This window comes from Eptatretus burgeri, chromosome 3, assembly GCF_056783735.1.
Source record: "Eptatretus burgeri isolate ZD-2024b chromosome 3, Ebu_testis_v1, whole genome shotgun sequence".
Taxonomy (NCBI): Eukaryota; Metazoa; Chordata; class Myxini; order Myxiniformes; family Myxinidae; genus Eptatretus; species Eptatretus burgeri.
Window position 1 is genome coordinate 71436620 of NC_140963.1, and position 20000 is coordinate 71456619.

The 20000-nt window shown below is 42.2% G+C and overlaps 1 protein-coding gene across 4 annotated transcripts in view; it reads right to left on the reverse strand.

Moving 5' to 3' along the window:
* The window catches only part of LOC147030159 (complement C3-like), a 741443-nt gene that overhangs the window by 305694 nt on the left and 415749 nt on the right, over window positions 1-20000 (reverse strand). For all 4 annotated transcript variants that reach the window (XM_085873916.1, XM_085873917.1, XM_085873918.1 and 1 more), the window contains one exon: window positions 642-690. In XM_085873916.1, the coding sequence (XP_085730042.1) occupies window positions 642-690 (49 nt within the window). The remainder of the gene's footprint in view (window positions 1-641; window positions 691-20000) is intronic.

A 20000-nucleotide genomic window follows, 5' to 3' on the forward strand; every position in this document is an offset into this window, starting at 1 on the left:
ATTGCATATCCTGGTATCTCCCAATGGTGAAGAATCACTTTTAAAATTTTCAGATGCAGATCCGAATTCAGATCTTCACCAATATCTAATCATTTCGGCTTTGTCACATACCTAAGCTCTTCACAAAATTTCGTCCAAATCCGTTCACAACTTTTTGAGATATTTTGTTCACAAACAAAGAAACAAACAGACAGACAGGGGTAAAAACATAACCTCCATCCACCTTTGGTGGCAGAGGTAATTACAGGCTTTTCTCTTGAAAATGTGTTTAATCCCGAAGATTATTTGTGTTATTTTCTGGGAACAGGATCAAGTACTTACTGAACAAATCACTGAACAAACACATGGCATCCAGATTGAGACATTTCAAGCATTAGTAACTCACAAATTCTGAAATGCAATTCAAGTGTTTAATGTTTTCTAATTAACAGATTCAACCTTTTATGACTTCACAAGTACCTTTGCAAAAATTAACAAATACTTTTGCAATTTATTATCGTTAGGATTGACTGAAGTGTTTACATCCGTGTGAGCACTGTACACTTCTCTTTTTGAATGGTGTTGCATATTAGGTCATTGTTGAGATTTTGGCAGATTGCATTTTCAATTTCATTGAAGTTGAACTTAAATGATTGACTCACCTGGTGACAGCAGGAATGACTGGCTGATTTTATGTAGAATTCCCTCTGGCTGCAAGAAAAAGGAAAAATTGCCCCAAATGACATGAAAAAAAAGAACAATTTTTGAGTTTATCGATTGAAAGTGAGAAATAAAAGGAATAGTCAAATATGTAATGCTTCGGGTGTTCATATATAGAATTCAATTGAAATAAATAAATAATTTTCAAATATATAATTCAATTGAAATAAAATAAATATTTTGAAGGTTGGAGAAAAAAAAAAACCTTTTTCATAAGTTTACCGCCGTTGCTGCAGCATCTTCTACACCACCTTACTTAGCACGTTTCATGAGTTATTCATGCCAGTCGAGGATAAATGAGGCTTCTGAGGCAGCCATTCAAATGAATGGGGAAAAGGGAAAAACTTTGTCTCAAGGTCCGAAAAGCCCCAAATAGGAGACTGATTCCTCCCCTCCCATACAAATGAATGGGGGAAAACTTTCTGACTCAAGGCCTAAAAGCCTAAAATAGGACCCTGATTCCTCCCCCTCCCATACAAACAAATGTAAAATTGACACTGTCTCAAGGCCCAAAAGTCCAAATAGGAGACTGATCTCTGCCCCATTGAGCAAATATAAAATTGTGACTTACTGATTAAAGCACTACTTTCCTTTTATATTTTCATTCCATTCAAAGAGCGAACCAATGAATATTTGTCCATGTTATCCTTAAGGGAATAACTTCATTTTCTGATAACATTCATTTCCTTCAGTTTTGTAAAATGAGGAAGTGTTTTTGGAGCACAGTCGTGCTGTGAAAATGAGGAAGTATTCTGTGCCTTGTCTCTCGTGGTTATATTTTAAATAATCAGAACACTAACAGAACAAAGTTTAGTTAAAAACAGCTTTTAAACGCAGGTTTTATCAAAATCATTTAAAGCATTTTCATTTTCGTGTTAAAATGAGTCAGACTGCTTGAGAACGGTTGCCTTGCCTGAACCAAGTCATTTCCTTTGTGGAAACGCACTCTGGACAAACCATTGTTATGTAATCTCCCATTACGTCATCAAATTGCTTATTTAAACCAACTTGTGTGAAGACCGTGTTTATTAGCCAGGCAATTTCTCTCGGTTGAAAGTCTCTTCTGTTTGACGGTTTTTTTCTTTTTTCTCATCTTGTCCCAGTGGTAAATGACTGAGACATGAACTATCTTTCATCTGACGAAGAAGATAACCAATCACAATATTGGTAAGTTTGTGTGTGTGTGTGTATTGTAAAGTCTGGCTTCCTCTTAGAATGATGGCGAAGCAATTGATTATTAATTAAATCATGATACGACTAATAATTAATTATTATGTTTTTTTTTTCAAGCAGGTTGTCCCCAATAAGAACTTCGTTGGTAACTGATGTTGAAAATGAGTTATCTGAATTACACGACGAGTGGATAAAAATGAATGACTTCCTTGAAGATATTTATTCATTGCGAAATGAACTGAATGATATTATTGTTGACTGGGAACAAGTACTCCCACGTCCTTTGATCTTGAATGACCTGGGTCCAAGGTGATAAAATTATCGCTCTGTCTGTGTGTGTGTGTGTGTGTGTGTGTGTGTGTGTGTGTGTGTGTGTGTGTGTGTGTGTGTGTGTGTGTGTGTGTGTGTGTGTGTGTGTGTGTGTGTGTGTGTGTGGAGATATTGTACCTCCTCCAAGCTGAAAACAGCCATTTTAGGCATAATTACCTTTTAAACAGTCGAAAGTAACATGTTAAAAAGCCACAAGCATTCAATGGCATTAAAAGTGCTCTCAGCAGCTGCAGTTATTTTCTCCTTAGTAGTCAAAGCACGTAGTCTATCTCTTTCTTTCACACACGCAACTGAACATCTGGCTTTCTCATTTGCCCTTGTAAAAACATTCTTTCAGCCTTGAGCCAAGGGAGGCCCGATCGTAAATCAGAACTGTTTGACATAGTTTAACAGCTGTTTCTACTTCCCACCAGTAGAACAAAGGGTGAAATGCAGTGAGAATAACCTTCCTGTCACCCTATATTTTCTTAGCCAAACAAAAACCAGAAACAGACCTTCCTGCTAATGGAAGAAAAATACTTTGTCAGCCCAAAGGGAGGAAACTAGTACCAGGCTTTTTCACCTCAAAGGAAAATGATCTCTGGGAATGGAATCTCAATAGAAACCTGATGGAAGCTGGGTAAATCATGAAAACAGATGGCCCCACAAAGGGCAGGGAAAATTGTATACAAGGCAAGCCAAAATGCTAAGCTAGCCAGAGTTAGATTGAGCTGGACTACTGTGGGTATTGTGTGTCTCTCTGTCTCTCCATGTATACATGCGTGATGTGAATTAAAGCTCTTTTCTACCAAGATCATATGTGTGGACAGCGCTCGATCTCAATCAGCACGGACACCCTCATCTCAACATTTGGCGTAGTCGGCAAAGGATAAGCAGACCAAGGAGAAAAGAACTGTCCTGGTGAGACAAAAGAGGAGAGAGCCGGCCGGCTTAAGATAAGGGAAGAAGAACTGCCTCCTTTCTCACACTAGGGCATACAAGTTCACTGCTCTTTGTGATCTGTGCTTATCTTAAAAGAACAAGGGGAGAAGGAGCTTTTGTACACATCAAAAGGGGGTACCCCGGGAAGGTTAGGGTCCATTGGGAGGTTGAGGGAAACCCAGGAAGGGGCAACCCAAGAACACCTCCGGGAAAGGGTCCGAACGGAAGATTGAGGGAAGGGAAAGGGTGTGAAAGCTCCAGACCCAAACCAAGGTATTCCGTTGGGAGATTGAGGGCGCGGGAGGTGTGCCAGGGAGTGTGAAGTTCCGTGGGAAGGTGTGAAAGATGCCCAACCCAGCCCGAGAACACCCCCAGGCAGGAAATACTGTCCCGACCCAAGAATACTCAAGGAAGGATCGAGGGAAAATGGGGAATAAGTTTGTAAAACCAAAGTCGGATAAAAATGCCCCACCCATGAATACCGTGGTGGGAATGATGTATGAAAAATATGGAGTTAAGTCATGTACTCAATTGGCATTATGGTATAAGTGGACAAAGCATGACGGACACCCATTCCCGAGATGGGGCTCCTTAAGAGCAGAGATTATAGATTACTTGCTATGTCAATGAGAACAACGGACAAGCGATAAGTTAGAACCAGAGCCAGATCTTGAAGCTTGTAAAATGTGGGAAGAAGAAGCCCTACAAGTAAGTGAAGTGGCTAGAGATTTGATAAAACGGAAACTGTTGAAATTAGAAACACAGGTTAAAGGGTTGCCACAACAAGGGATTGAGATTACTCCCACCCCTGTAACTGCTTCTGAAATTGTCGTGCAAGGGCGGGAAGATCAGGGAGGTAATGCAGGTGTTTCACCTGTGTGTGTGAATAGCACACCAAGGTTGTATCCGGACCTGGGAGGTATGGGGCTGCTGGCCACAGCTTCTGCCTTCCCGGTTCAAGAAATAACTCCGGAGGTGCCAGGATTACTACCAGCTCAATCGGTATACCGACCGTTTAAAGAAAGCGAATTGAGATCAATGAAGGAAAGAGTGTTAGATCTGGGAGGAAATGCAGGAGCAGCAAAGGAGTTAATAAGGCAGTGGGTTGAGGCACACCGCTGCACGCATAGAGACATTGGGGTGTTATGTCAAGCAGTGTTGTCCCCATATGTGTGGAAAAAAAGCTAAGCAAGGTACTGAATGGACAGCGGACGAACCAGCAGGATGCACCGACGCAGATCGGCAAGATAAGCGACGGCGCCTGTATGATGAAATTGAGAAAGCGTTGCGACCGGCAGCACTAGATTGGAATAAGATTTATGAAACAAAGCAACGTCAAGGGGAACGGGCATCCGAATTTATGCATAGATTAGTGCAGACATTCTTACAATATGGGGGTTTTCAAGTTGAAGAAGACATACCGCAGTGAACGATGACTAACTTCGTAATGGAAGGGCTCAGGCCTCAAATTAAGAAGCAATTAAAGTATGTAATGCTAGGTTGGCAGGCAAAAGGAGCAAGTGAGATTTGTATAGCGGCTGATCAATGTTCGGTCCGGGCGGAAGTAAGGGAGAGCGCAAAGACAAAAATTAAAGACGAAGTGTTTCAGATGGTGTTGCTAGACAAAGTAGCAGAGCAAAGAAAGAATAAGGATTGGAGAAAGTGGGAACTGGAGGAAGATGACACAGACTCGGAAGAAGAGGCGGCCAAACAATGGGGACGGCAAAGGAGAGTTCTGCAAAGACCGCCACCAGCAGCACAGGATGAACGGCCAAAGAAAGGGAGTGGAAGAAACAAAAGCTGGACACAAGCGCCACCACAGACCCGCCCAAGAACTGCAGCAGGCCAAGGTCAGGTACAACCAAGGTCAGGAAGCAAGGATGTTTCCAGTGTGGGCAACCAGGACATTGGAAAAGGAATTGCCCCCAAAGAAGATGATCGGTGTTCCAGCAGGAAGGAGGATCAAACCAACTGCAGGATGGTAGGTCATATTGACAGACCGCGGGTGGCCTCGTGGTGACATTAACGCCAACAGAGGAGCCGACCTACACTCTAGATGTCTCAGCTCTGCAGGATCGCAAGGGCGATACACACAAGGGTAAAAGAGGCCCTACCTGAACCAGTGGAAGAGCAGTACCATGCCTTCCAGCCAGGAGACTGCGTAATGATAAAACACTTCACAAGGAAAACAGCCTTGGAACCTCGGTGGAAAGGACCATTTCAGGTACTACTGACCACTCCGACTGCGGTAAAGTGCGAAGGTAAGACAGCCTGGAGACACGTCACACATTGTGAGCTTGCAATACCAGCAGAGATAGGGGCAACATGAACAACACCTATCTTACCACGACCGCGATTCTTTGCGCACTTGTTTGCATGTGGATAATTAGCAATGTCGATTGTAAGCGTGATAGTGAAGGAAACACTAATAATGTGAGAACTACAATGATGGGAAAAGGGAGTCAGGGATTAGATCAGGTGGACTTAAGGGGTGGTAAAAGAAAGACGAGAAATAACCCTACATAAAGAATTGACCGATCAGCCACTGAACACCTACCTGGCACTGTCCCTACAGTACGCTGGGGTGATGAAAAAAAAAGAAATGTTGGGTATGTTCACACCTCCCACACTCCTCAAAACACGGATTACCCTTGTTTGTAGTTCCACTCCAGGGGGAGGACATGTGTGGGTACTTAGTCCGTAGACAGGATAGACCAATTTTAACTAAAGTAGAGAAGACACCAGCATCAGTGAAAGGAAGAATTGCGGAAATAAGGAGTAACTGGGAAGAGGGGGGATACAATTGCACAAACTATGAGCATTGGTATTACCCTAAGTACAGAAGTATTGAGTGGAAAGCCGCGATACAGGGCCCGGCGAAAGCAATAAAAATAACAAACTATGACGGAATGAAGAAGGGGGAAGGATTAGAAAAGTACCCTCCGCATTTTCAAGTTATGCACAAACAAATTGGACTAATTTGCCTAGTTAGAAGACAGGGCATCGGACCCCACTTAGGAGAGTCAACATGCCGACATTATGCTAGACATGATAATGAGACGGTTACCATTGAAGGACGAATTAATGGGACAACCATACCTGTAAAAATAGAAGCAAATAACCTCGTCGAACCTCAGGCACCCCTGAATGGTACGTATTTCGTGTGTGGATATAAGGCATACTCATGGCTACCAGTGGGATGGACAGTGTCGTGCTATTTGGGATTTGTACTACCCCGGATTCGGATCCATGACCAATCGCCATTTATGCCACAGGCCAGATCGAAAAGAGCCATTTCAGAAGTTGAGAGGTTTTTCATGATTGCATTCCCCTTTTATGGAGCTGGCAAAAGTGCAAGGGAAATTATCAATTTGGCAGCATCATTGGAGAAATTGGCTCACACCACTAGCGAAGGATTTCACAAAACAAGTTCTGAGCTGGTAGCTATACGGACGACCGTTATGCAAAACCGTATCGCTCTGGATATGCTGCTAGCAGAAAAGGGAGGGACTTGTTCGGTCATAGGGGCAGAATGCTGCACATACATCCCAGATAATTCAGAAGAAATTGATAATTTGGCTGACAAAATTAAAGCCGAAGGTGCAAAATATCATAATTTTAACAAGGGATAGTCAATGGGATCTTGGTTGATGGGAATATTTGGCAGTTGGGGAGCCTGGATAATCCATTGGTTGTTCATAGGGCTCATGATCTTCATAGCTGTGATCGTTGTCATTGCTTGTATTAAAAATGTAATCAGGGAGTGCGTGAGACGATGTTCCTCCGCAGCAAAGAAGACAACAAAAACGAATCTGATCTGGGGAGGCCTGCTGTGATAGCTGTGGTCAAGCCGCTGCCAGCACCTTCACCGCCTCGACCCTCCCTGATAATTCACTTCTCTCTCTCCCCAACCCATAGAATCTGAAATATACTGTGAAATTAATGGGACTGTTGACCCACTGCTCAAACTCACATTGGATGAGTGTCTCGAATTGCTTCCGCCAATGGAGGGGATGGGAAGAAATACTATCTAAACATTGCCTTGTTGGGAAATATTGGGATTTTGTACTTTCTTATTTTTTCTCTGGGATTTTGTACTTTCTTATTTTTACTCTGGCTTGCAGTTAGTGAAATATATAATATTCTTACTTGTCGTTCATAAAGAACACTGTAGTTAGATAAAATATATTTTTGTGTATTCTGCATAAAGAACCTTGCGTGAATAGCTTTAGAAAGTAACTCTGCTTCCTCATAACCTATGCTGAATTTAGAATTGCTGAAATGTATCCACTATTCTACAGAGGGGTTGGGTGTTGGTGGGCCGGTTGGGCGGTAGGTAGGGGTGTTTTTCCAGGCTAGGAGGTGCAGAAGGAACCCCCGCCATCATGGGCCACTTGGAGTTGACCATAAGAGTGGGCCACCTTTAAAGAAGACCACTGCCTGCTGTCCTGCCGATCCATGGATGCTCCATCTCTCAAATTTATTGTGTAACTGTTTGTTTCTTTTACACAAATGTTCCAAAGTAACAAGAGGAGTGATTGTGGAGATATTGTATCTCCTCCAAGCTGAAAACAGCCATTTTAGGCATAATTACCTTTTAAACAGTTGAAAGTAACATTTTAAAAAGCCACAAGCATTCATTGGCATTATAAAGTGCTCTCAGGAGCTGCAGTTATTTTCTCCTTAGTAGTCAAAGCACGTAGCCTATCTCTTTCACACACGCAGCTGAACATCTTGCTTTCTCATTTGCCCTTGTAAAAACATTCTTTCAGCCTTGAGCCAAGGGAGGCCCGATCGTAAATCAGAACTGCTTGACATAGTTTAACAGCTGTTTCTACTTCCCACCAGTAGAACAAAGGGTGAAATGCAGTGAGAATAATCTTCCTGTCACCCTCAATTTTCTTAGCCAAACAAAAACCAGAAACAGACCTTCCTGCTAATGGAAGAAAAATACTTTGTCAGCCTAAAGGGAGGAAACCAGTACCAGGCTTTTTCACCTCAAAGGAAAATGATCTCTGGGAATGGAATTTCCATAGAAACCTGATGGAAGCTGGGTAAATCATGAAAACAGATGGCCCCACAAAGGGCAGGACAAATTGTATATAAGGCAAGCCAAAATGCTAAGCTAGCCAGTTAGATTTAGCTGGACTACTGTGGGTATTCTGTGTCTCTCTCTCTCCATGTATACATGCGTGATGTGAATTAAAGCTCTTCTCTACCAAGATCATATGTGTGGACAGCGCTCGATCTCAATCAGCACGAACACCCTGATCTTAACGTGTGTGTGTGTGTGTGTGTGTGTGTGTGTGTGTGTGTGTGTGTATGTGTGTGTGTGTGTGTGTGTGTGTGTGTGTGTGCATGTGTGTGCAGTGTGTGTGTGTGTGTGTGTTTCTCTGTCTCGATCTATCTCTCTATCTATCTGTTTGTCTCTGTCTCTCTATCTGTCTCTCTCTGTTTGTCTCTGTCTCTCTATATCTGTCTCTGTCTCTATGTCTCTGTTTGTCTGTCTCTGTCTGTCTTTCTGTCTCTCTGTCTGTCTCTCTGTTTGTCTATGTCTCTCTATATCTGTCTCTGTCTCCATCTGTCTTTTTTTGTTCTCCTTATACACAACCTTTTATTTGACATGGTGGTAATTAATTTAAAAGCAATACCACAACTTGGTGGTAATTTCTGACCACTTGTTTTTGTTTTTTTTCAGCATTAAAACTGAATCATACATGGGTATTATCATACATGAGTGGTGAAGCGAATGAATTTCGCAACCTTGAATGGGAAGATGTTGAAATTCCACGGGGTGATGATTCATTTCAAACTTGTTCCAGTTTAAATGCTCATCTGGATGAAATGGACACAAAACTGTATCTTCTGGAGGTAAATGTTATATGTATTATTTTTATTAATATCATAATATAATCATCTTTATATACCCTAATTGTTCCTCACTCTGTTTCAAAACAGAACATGGTATCCGAGTTTCAAAATCACAAGACATCTGAAGCAGACTGCTGGGAAAGATCGTACATTCTCGCAACTGAATATTTACCCAAAGAAAAATGTGTAATATTTTCAATCATGATGAATTATATTTGCTTTGCTTTCAATTATTTAATTCTTAATTATAAAAAAAAGAATAAAGGAAGTGCAAGGGAGGGGGGCAGGTGCACTCCCCCAACACAACCCTCATCCCACCCCCCTCCCCTCCCCGTGTGTGTGGGGAAGGGTGGGGGTGGTATGAGGAGGTTGGTGGTTCAAAGGTGGGGCGCACGGGGGGGGGGGGGTGGAGCTTGTGTGGATGGGTGGGGCTTGTGTGGGTGGGTGTAGCTTGTGTGCATGGGGTTTGTGTTGATATGGTTTGTGTGGGTGGAGCAAAATTTTTTTAATTAAATAAACATGTTGTGTGTGGAACGAATTAACTAATCACTAATTATGTGGAAATGATGGATGTGGGTGTGGCTTATGTGGGTGGTGTTTGCATGGGTGGAGCTTGTGTGGGTGGGCGGTGTTTGCATGGGTGGGGATTGTGTGGATGTGGCTTTTGTGGGTGGGGTTTTTGTGGGTGGAGTTTGCGTGGGCGTAGTCAAAAAAGGGCGGAGTTAAAAAGGGGTGGAGTCAAAAAAAATTCAATTTATTATCTTTGTCTTTTGCAATCCCTGTGAATAAAATGAACCTAAAATCTCTTCCCCTTCTAAGTCATATACCTTATAGGTCCAAGGAACTGTATCTCGTACATCAACAATTTTAAAAAGCTCATTTGTCCATCGTTTAGTATAACCTTTTTCAAAATGAGATTTCCACCTGGATATTCTTACTATATCACCAACTTTAAACTTAGGCTTTCTGACATTAATCTCTTTTTCATATACTAATTTTGTAAATGTTTATGATGGTTTAGTATTCGTTGAGGTGTGGATTGTATCATGATACTTATCTTCAATGTCCTGAATTAAAGATACCCATTTTTGAGAACAGAGTTCAGTGAATTTTTTTTATATAGTCTCTCTTTTAAAATGTGATTGAAGCACTCAATAACAACCGCTTTTCCTTCATTAAAGGTACTGTAAAATGTAATGCTGTTATTTTAAAGAAAATTCATAAACGTTTTGTTGTAGAACTCTGTACCCTCATCAGTCCACAATTTTTAAGGTTTTCTCTTGCTTTTATTAAATATCTGTTGAAAGGCTAACATAAGAGTATTACCTGTTTTGTTTTTTCAAGGGACAACCCACGCATATCTACTCCTCAAATCAATAACGGTTAAAGCATAGTTGTACCCCTTATTATTACTGAGTTCAATCAAATCAGCGGACCAGATATAATCAACTTCCTTGGAATAAACCTTCCTTCTATGAAGCTTTGTGAATATTGGTTTATGTAATTCATCAGCTAATTGCTCTTCAATCTTAATGACATCATTAGAGCCTATAAGTTTTTTGAATTTCCAAGCCCAAGTTTCAATTTAGCACTGATCATCTTCTTCACGATGAACCTATCAACTTTTTCTCTCAAGGTCGGATTTTTTATCAGAGACAAATTATACATTTCTCTGTCGGCTTCATGTTTTTCTTCCAACGTTGTGGTATGTCCATAATGAATATCGTGCCTCATGCACACTTCATCAACCCTATTGATAGGTTTGCTACACGATTTAGGATTGTCAGCTTCATCTAATCTTTTATTCAAGTTTTGGTCCTGGACCACAGAAAGAATACCCTGGTAGATGTAATTCCCTTGGTATTCGAGTAGTTGTAAATGTACTTCCTGATAAAAACTTTTGTATATCTCCCCCACATTTGTGTTTGGAGATAAATTTACTCTTTTTGGAGCCACACACCGAACATATGCCTTTTTGTATAACCCTGTTATTTTTACTTATAAAATATGAGATTTTTTTAGTATTAGTTTTCTTTTTACATTTGAGTCAATAACTCATTTATTTATGAAAAAAATTCCGACAGAGCGTGAAAACCTTTTTAGTTTCCAACATGCACATTTAAATGTTAATTTTTAAAGCATAAAGAATCCTCAGAAATGTCTTACTTTCTCCTCCATTTATTTAAGAAAAAAAATAAATCTTAATCACACCAAGGAAAACGATGTTAATAGTCTTGACACAAATATTTCTAATAGACTTGTCAATTCTTTGTTTTCCTCCTCGGTGTGTTGAGATTGATTGAGTTTCTGTAATACCCCCAATCTTTTTCTAATCTCACTGGTTTCCATATTTTTATATTTATTTATTCTCTCTCTTTCATCCCTCTCCCTCTCCTCCTTCTCTCTCTTCTCCCTTGCCTCCTTCTCTCTCTTCTCCCTCTCCTCCTTCTCTCTCTTCTCCCTCTCCTCCTTCTCTCTCTTCTCCCTCTCCTTCTCTCTCTTCTCCCTCTCCTCCTTCTCTCTTCTCGTCTCCTCCTTCTCTCTCGTCTCCTTTTCCTCCTTCTCTCTCTTCTGCTTCCCCTCCTTTGTCTCAGTTTCTTCAACTCCTTCCTCGTCCCTTACTATCGTTGAATCACTTTCACCCCATAGAATATCATACATATATTCATCAGGATTTCTTGTTATTCCTGTATCCAAAATATTTTTTTTTATAACAGGAAACCAATAAAATTTCTTCTGATTTTCGAAAAGAGCCTTGCGGTTTTCTTAACTTTAAAATGTTTTCATTATTTAACATTTTAATTAAATCCAATGTTGGTTTATTAACATCAGTATAAAGCCAATCCTTTATTGAAAATACCTCATTCTTCTGTTGTAGAACATATTTATTAAAATACCGAATACCCTTTTCTTGAAGGTATGCTTGGACACAGAAATGATGATTTTCTTGAAGCCTTCTTGCTGTCATTTATGTATTAGAAATATATGACAGATTAATATAATGACAGGAAATACCTCCCCATCTTCCCATTGTTAAATTATTTTGTATTTCCTTCCTTATTATATATAATCCTGTTCTTTGTGGTTTCATCATATAAACTATGGCAAAATCATTATTGATTTTACCCTTATTAAATTCTTTTATTTGTTGTTTGCTCATTGTGCGTGCTTCCACAAAACTCATTCTCGGCACCAAGTGGATAATATTCTTCCTTATGAGACTGATTTAATTGTTCCAGGTCTTCTAGGTTAATTTTAAATGACCAATTATACACTAAATCATTCATATCATATCCCCATTGTTCTATTCTCAATCAAACGATATGACCTTCTTTAAATTTTGTTATTTTAATTGGAACTGTGAATTCTGTATGACCGGGAGATAAAATCAACACTTCTGTATCTTTGGAATACACAGCCGTTTTATTTAAGGATATATTATGATAAATCACTTAATCTCACCAAGTCATTTGCTTCAGTCGAGCATGGATAATTTATTAATTTGTAAGCATTTTTCATATTAATATTTTTTGCTATACTATATTCTGTCATTCAGCCTGAGCCTTTGTGTAATAATTTGATCAATCAATATCCAGTTCTTGGGATACACCAAAGATAGAACCATCGTTACCAACATAAGTCATTTATATCAGATTAAAAATAATGTCATTAAAAGTTTTATTTTTGTTGAGTTGAAATAATACATACAGACATAATTGACCACAACACTTGGAATTTAATTATTGGACTTGAAATGTTTGATAAACACCATTCTGTAAGAATTTTATGACTTCAACAGGTGGTGGAAGACCAAAACTATCAAAATAATATTTGTCTTCACTATTAAAAATGCAAACCCAATGAGAACCGTTTTCATTATTATCTTCTAAGTTCATAATAATATTCTTTGTATTGTTACGAATTCTGGCCCGCCTGGCGTGCGATCGGCCACGTAACTATAATCGCGACGCGTCGCCCACCGGAACGGACAATTCAGTTGTGACCCTCTTGGAACTACCGCCAAGGAGCTCGCCACGGGTGGGGGTTTAACCTCACCACAACCCAGTCCGCATTCTACCCGCGCGAAATAGGGTGAATCGCCGAATGTCGATATACCTAAGTACCTGCGCGGGTAGCGTAGCGAGGAGTTGTACCACGCCGCAGGGTCGACTCCGGACACGAACCGCTTAAGCGGCTCGTTCCGTGCTGCAGGGATAATCGAGCAGAGTTATCATCGACCTCGTCGTTTCGTGATTATTTATTGGGTGTCTACACCCACTACCAATCCCTTACGTGATGCAAGATGGAACTTTCAAACAAAGGAAAGGACGCAACAAAACGGGAAACAGTTCAACAAGCAAGGACATTTATTATAACACACAAGCATGGGGCAGTCATGCAATTTACAGGCAATGCAATGAAAATTAATCGTGCACAGGACGGGGACAAAGACACGAGCAAGGCAAAAGCACTACAACCGACTATTAGTTATTCTTTACGGGCACTTAAACTGTTTTACTTATGGAGACTGGTGCCACAAACACACATACAAAACCCCGAAAAGAAAATGGTCCCTTCCCTTTGGGCCGTCAAGTCCTCCTCCCACGACCGTCGGCGTGGTCGCGCCTGGCCCCGACTCCTCTCGCGGTCTGCGAGCTCTCTCCGGCACTCCTCGCCCAAACGCGCAGGTCCGCCACACCACCGGCGCTGCCGCGTCTCCCATCCGTGCCTCCGTGGACAGGCCGCCCGCCAAACCACGAGCACAGGACCAGAACGAGCCAAGACCCAGCCTCCACAGCTGCCTGAGCAGACGAGCGCAGAAGAAGAGGAAACGCGGAGCCAGGACCAGGACGAGAGAAGAGAGAGTGAGATCCACACGGAAGGAGAAGAAGAAGAAGAAAAAAGTAGCCAGCACCCTACGCGCGTCCGTCCTTTATGGAGCGGGGCTCCGCCCTTTTGCTCCGCCCCGTTCTCGGCTCCACCTCTCTTCGAGGTGCTTCCAGAAAGCTCTCGAAGGGGGGCGTGCCCCCACTGCGACCGCCTCATGCCGTGCATCCACCAATCGGGAGCGAGCTGCCCCACCCCTCCCCTTCACACCAAGCGTAGTGGGGGGATTCAGGCGGAAGCATCAGGCGGGGAAATTAGGCGGGAAAACCCCACAGGCATTGTTGGTTTTCTTCTCCACACACCGTACGCCCGCGTTCTCGGACCCTTTCCAACGTGGAAAGGGTCGTGGCGTGGTCCGTGGGGAACAGCATTCGGAGTGCGGGAAGTGGCGAAGGTGGTGCTGTTGTAGGTTTGATCCAAAATAACGATAGCGAAAGAAAAACGGCTAACTCAAAGGATCAAAGCCCTGTGAACACGGAAATTCCCTCTAAACAACGGTGGGGAAATCTACACATGAACTTATCGATATATCTCACCTGAGGACCTTTCTGGTTTCTTGCAAATTTCCACAGCTGTAACAGTATGTTTAGACACGTTTGTTAATTCATCTCTCATACAAATAACCACATTATGAATTTTTAATTTCTTACAATATTTGATAAGTTCTAAATTTGATGTTGTATTCTTTCCAAATTCTTTAAACCACTCATCAATGCTCATATATTTATAAGAAAGATATAATCCATTACCCCTTTTAGTTAATTTTACACCTGCTTGTGCAATAGAAGAAAGCATATCTCTAACTAACAATCTCGCTTTATCAGGCAGACTTTCAAGTTTTTCAGCAAAATCTACAATTTCACCACTTCCACTAATTTGTTTCTCCAACTCTTTATGTCTTTCCAATTGTTTTTGAGCCCGGAGTTGAGCCTTCCTTTCGTTGGCAGTTTTCACCGCTGCTGAAACACCACCCGTCAATAAATGGAATTTACATGGAATAAATACTTATCTGGCTCTTTCTTGTAACCACGTTAAGGCTTTTAATAAAACGAATTGCTGGGTCTGCACTAAAATACCTCACTCAGCAGTTACCGGAATACCTCTGTTGGCAATACCATTTGATCTGAGTGAGTGGTGTGGGTACTGGGCTACGTGGAAGGAATGGAATGAACAGGATAATAACACTAACGACCACATTGTTACTGATAGGAAAGGGAATTGCCTGCGGCAACGGAACTTCAGTAACTAGTTTTGGCCAAGTTTTAACTTGAGTAAGATACCTCCATATTTTGTGGTCGAACAGGCGAAGGGAAAACCGAATCAATGCCTGGTACAAGAGGCATGGGGAAAAGGAATGTTAGGAAAATCTGAATGCAGTAACTATGTCTGTAAAAATCACACGATGGGACCACAAGTGGCTTTAAATAATATCTATTTTATGTGTGGATACCGAGCCTATCCATGGCTTCCAGTTAACTGGACCGGATCATGTTACTTGTCATTCATTTCCCGCACAAGCGCCTGCTAAAATGTCACCTTTTGAGCATTTGAAACGGGGTAAATGGAGTTTTACATCAACTGAATTGTTCTTCATGATTCTCATTCCTCACTACGGAGTTGGGCAAACGTTTGTGGGGCTGGCAGAGTTATCCGCTTCGATCGAGTCGCTTGCAAATAAAACTGCCTTGGGCATGGTTGGTATTAATTCGGAGGTGGTCGCTCTGCGCACGGTGGCAATGCAAAACCGGGTTGCCCTTGATCTCATCCTCACGGCTCAGGGTGGAACGTGTGCAGTGATCGAATCTGAGTGTTGCACCTATATCCCCGATAACTCAGAGCAAATCACAAACATAGCTGCCAAGATTAAGCAAGGAGCTAAGTTTCATAATTATTTTACGAAGGATGGACTTTATTCCTGGTTTGAAGGGATTTTTGGAGGATGGGGAACCACCCTGTTACGCTGGATCTCTGTGGGATTATTATGGATTGTCATTATTGTCATGCTTGTTAAATGAGCATAACCACATTGCCTTCATTGATTGTTTCTTGCTTAAAGAGGAATGCTGCTACAAAAGTAATGGTGGTCCAACCGCAATCTTCCTATTTCGATTTTGAAGTCGAGTCCTACGACTCTAATGAGATAGGACTTGGAGTTGGAAATCCATGAGTCAACGCAATGAGTGTGTTCAATGTTTATGGGATTGTCCTTCCACTGTACTCATCTGCTCTGTTCCCAAAACCCTGCATAGGTGCGTTGAATCAGCCGTGCAGCCCAAAGTGGCAGCCCTCTACTGTATCGGCCTCAGGGCCTACTGGAGCCTCATACTGGCCCAAAAGCTGTACAACCACCTGAAGCCACCTGCTCCAAGGGACAGGAAAGGCTGGAAGGGACTGAGCTCTACGATGTGTCCTGGGAAGGTGACTGCCCGGGAAAATGGACACACTCGTGCACGGAAAATGTATTTCCAAGTGACAAATCCGTGAACCTTGAGTTGTGTTGCCTTGAAGGCAACAAAGGGGGGGGGGGGCAAATGGAGAAATATTCCTTTTTAAACAAGTTGTCTTTTCCTTTGATGTACTCACTGGTTCATTTTACCCATGGACTCACTGCCTCTTCATATAATCAATTCCTTATATTCATTTCTTTGTATTAAAAAAAGTATATAATCACATTGCCCAGGCCCATCGCTAGGGGGGGGGGGCATTTGGGTGCAATGCCCCCCCATAGCGCATCTGGTGCCCCCCCCACTTGTACGCCACCCATTTATGCCCTGTTGCACCCTGTGAACAACTTGGTGTTTAAGGACGAGCGCCCACTGTGAACTTGCTGTTTAAGAGTTCACCTGTGTGAACGAAAACCCTTATTCCAGATGTTCAACATGGTGACTAATAAGGCCTTCTTGGATAAACTGTTCTTTAATAATATCCTTCTTTGAATCACAGTCAAGAGATAAGTGTGCGCTTGCCAGCACATCTCCAAAAGAAAATGGCAAGTCAATACAGTCCAAGCCCACAAGATAAAAGACAATAACGCAAGCACCAACGCCAGCAGCCAACACGACAGACTGCCGCAAGACCTCGTGTCGAATGTCAATGCTGTGGGTGGTTATATATATATATATATATATATATATATATATATATATATATATATATATATATATATATATATATATATATATATATATATATATATATATATATATATATATATATATATATATATATATATCGTGGATCATTTCGTTTTAAGGAATAGCCAATCAGCGTATTCGATATGGAGGCCCTACTGAGCAGGTTACCTGATTGGTTGTAAGTTAGGTATAAATGTAATATAGTCATAATATGATAATATGATTAAGGAAAAGACAAATTAACATAATTAAAGATGAAGTGCACGTGCACCGCGTGACCTTCACAGCCCGTCAACCCTCCATATTACAAAAGTAATTTTAAAATAAAAATTAAAAATATGTGCGTTCGCAATCGTGCTTCCATTTGAAATTATGCAGATAAAACCTGTTTTTGATGCATGCATCATTTAATAAATAAAACCGTCAAATCTCGCGAGTCGTGAGATTAGTGACGCGAGTCACGAGGGCCGAGTCACGGAGAGCATGAGCTTGCAGCAGGAGAAAAAGACGTGGATGATGGATATACGAAAATGGCTCAGAAAAGGAAAAAATGCAACCGACGAAAATAAAGAAGATGATGAAAGATGATGATGAAAGAAGTGGGAGGAGTTGGAGGAGGAGGAGGAAAAGACGATCATGTCGATGAAATACCGACAGAAGCTGGCCAACCTGGCCAAGCCAGCAACGTCAGCCCTGCGGCTGGAGCCCCAGCGCAGGCAGCCGAGTTTTCACACTCGGCGGCGGCCTCGGAGTCGGGTGTGACTGTCAAGCCGCTTCCCGATGATCTTGGAAGTGAGAGACCGAATCGAGTTGTTCTACAGCGGTACCCTGGCCATCTGTTGCAGAACAAGAGTCGCTCGTTTGTGTCCTCGTGGTACCAGACTAATGAATGGCTGGAATACAGTGTGCAGACAGATGCAGCATTCTGCTATCCATGTAGGAAGTTTAACACTGCACGCGGCCCAGTGGACTCTACTTTCACAGTGCGAGGCTACCAGAATTGGAAACATGCTGTTGAGAAAAGCAGGGGGTTTCACAAACATGCAATTTTAAAGGAACATTTAACTTGTGTTTTGAGGTGGAAGGAGAATGTGAGGCGCATCGATTGTGGTAAGGAGATTTCCACACTCCTCAATGCTGACCAGCTAAATAGAAACCGATACCATGTGTCTGCTCTTATAGATGTTGTGGGATTTCTCGCCGAAAATCAGATACCTTTTAAAGGGAGCCTTGATAATTTTGAGGATATGTCAGATGGGCACAGTGGGCTCTTTCTCTCGCTTTTAAACTACACACTCAAAAAAGACACTGAGCTCGCCAAAATAATAAAGCATATCCGACGAAACGCAAACTATACTTGTCTGGAAATGCAGAATGAACTGATCTGCACATTGAGTAATGTTGTGACGGATGCCATCGTGGAAGAAGTGGGCACATCGTGGTTTACTATCAAGGTGGATGGGACGACGGACCCCACTGAATGTGAGAACATATCAATCATCATTCGCTTTGTATCGGCATCAAATGAAGCAACAGAGCGTCGACTCGCAATAGCTACAGCCGACGCTGGAGAAGCAAAAACATTGACAGACTTAATAATTGCAGAGCTGACAAAAACAGGACTTGACACATCAAAAATATTGTCAGGTGTACGACGGGCTTCGGTAATGGCTGGGAAGCATGGTGGGGTGCAAAAGTTGTTGCAAGAGATATTGGAAAAAGAAATCCCTGATGTGCACTGCTTAAATCACCAACTCCATCTGGTAGTTATCCACGCACTGGCAGCAGAGAAAGCTGTCACTGATTTCCTCGAGGTTTGTTGTTGCCTGTACAAATTCTTCAGAAAGCCCACTGTTGCTGCACAGTATAAAGGTGAGCGGTTAAAACGACTTCTTGATCAAAGGTGGATGGGACATTTAGCCACCGTGTCTGTGATCATAGGATCTTTTAAGGATATCACATCCTTACTGTCGGAGATTGATGCAGAGCGCGCCTACGGTGCAGAGATGAGGATGGAGGCTATTGGGCTTTTGCGGGAAGTCTCTGGGCCTGCCTTCATGTTCATTGCTATCTTTGTACAAAAACTACTGATGTTGTTAGATGGCCCTAACAGACTCTTGCAGGCAGAGGACATGGACTTGCTAACGGGGTTGGAACTGGTGGCGAGTGCTACAGAGTGCGTGAGGAAACTCCGCTCTGAGGATGAGTTCACTGATCTGTGCAACAAGGCCAACGATGCTCAGACTTCTACACCTGCACCACCAAAACGGAGACTCACAATGCATAAGAACTTGGAACAGTTTGTAGTTTTGGAGACTACAGGACAAAACAACGACAATGACAAGACGGAACTGCAGAGGGTTTTTAACAGCGCAATTGACACTGTGCTTGGAGAGATCGCTCAGCGCTTCAGTGAGCGTAACACACAACTCGCCCGTTCACTCGCTGCCTTGAATCCTGAAAATGGCACGTTTTTGGATCCCCACTTGCTCCAGCACATCATGACATTAACAAAGTCAACCATCAGTGAAACAGAGTGTGTGGTTGCAAAGCAGTTTATTCACTCAGACAGAAAAGCAGCCAATCGAGAGATGAACAACACAAAAACTCCTCTCAACAAACCACAAAACGCTGGAAGCCATGCCAAGTGTAGTGACTGCTATGAGACTTGGACTAACATTTGGTGCGTCCACTGCCATGTGTGAAAACTCATTCTCAACATTGAGGAATGTCTTCACTGACCATCGACGGTCCATGCACGCAAGGCACAACTGGTACAGCTGGCCTTCGAGAGAGACCTCACATGTAAATGCCTGAATGAATGGAAGGAGAAGGTCCTCAGAAGATTCCACACCGAGACGAGTCGCCTGCAGCTCTTCTGACAGCGAGTACACTGTACAGCGGTATAAAAACTATACGTGGAGTTCAGATTGTGTGTGACTGCTGGTGATGCGTGTGTGGTTGTGGTTGCAGTGTGGTTGTGGT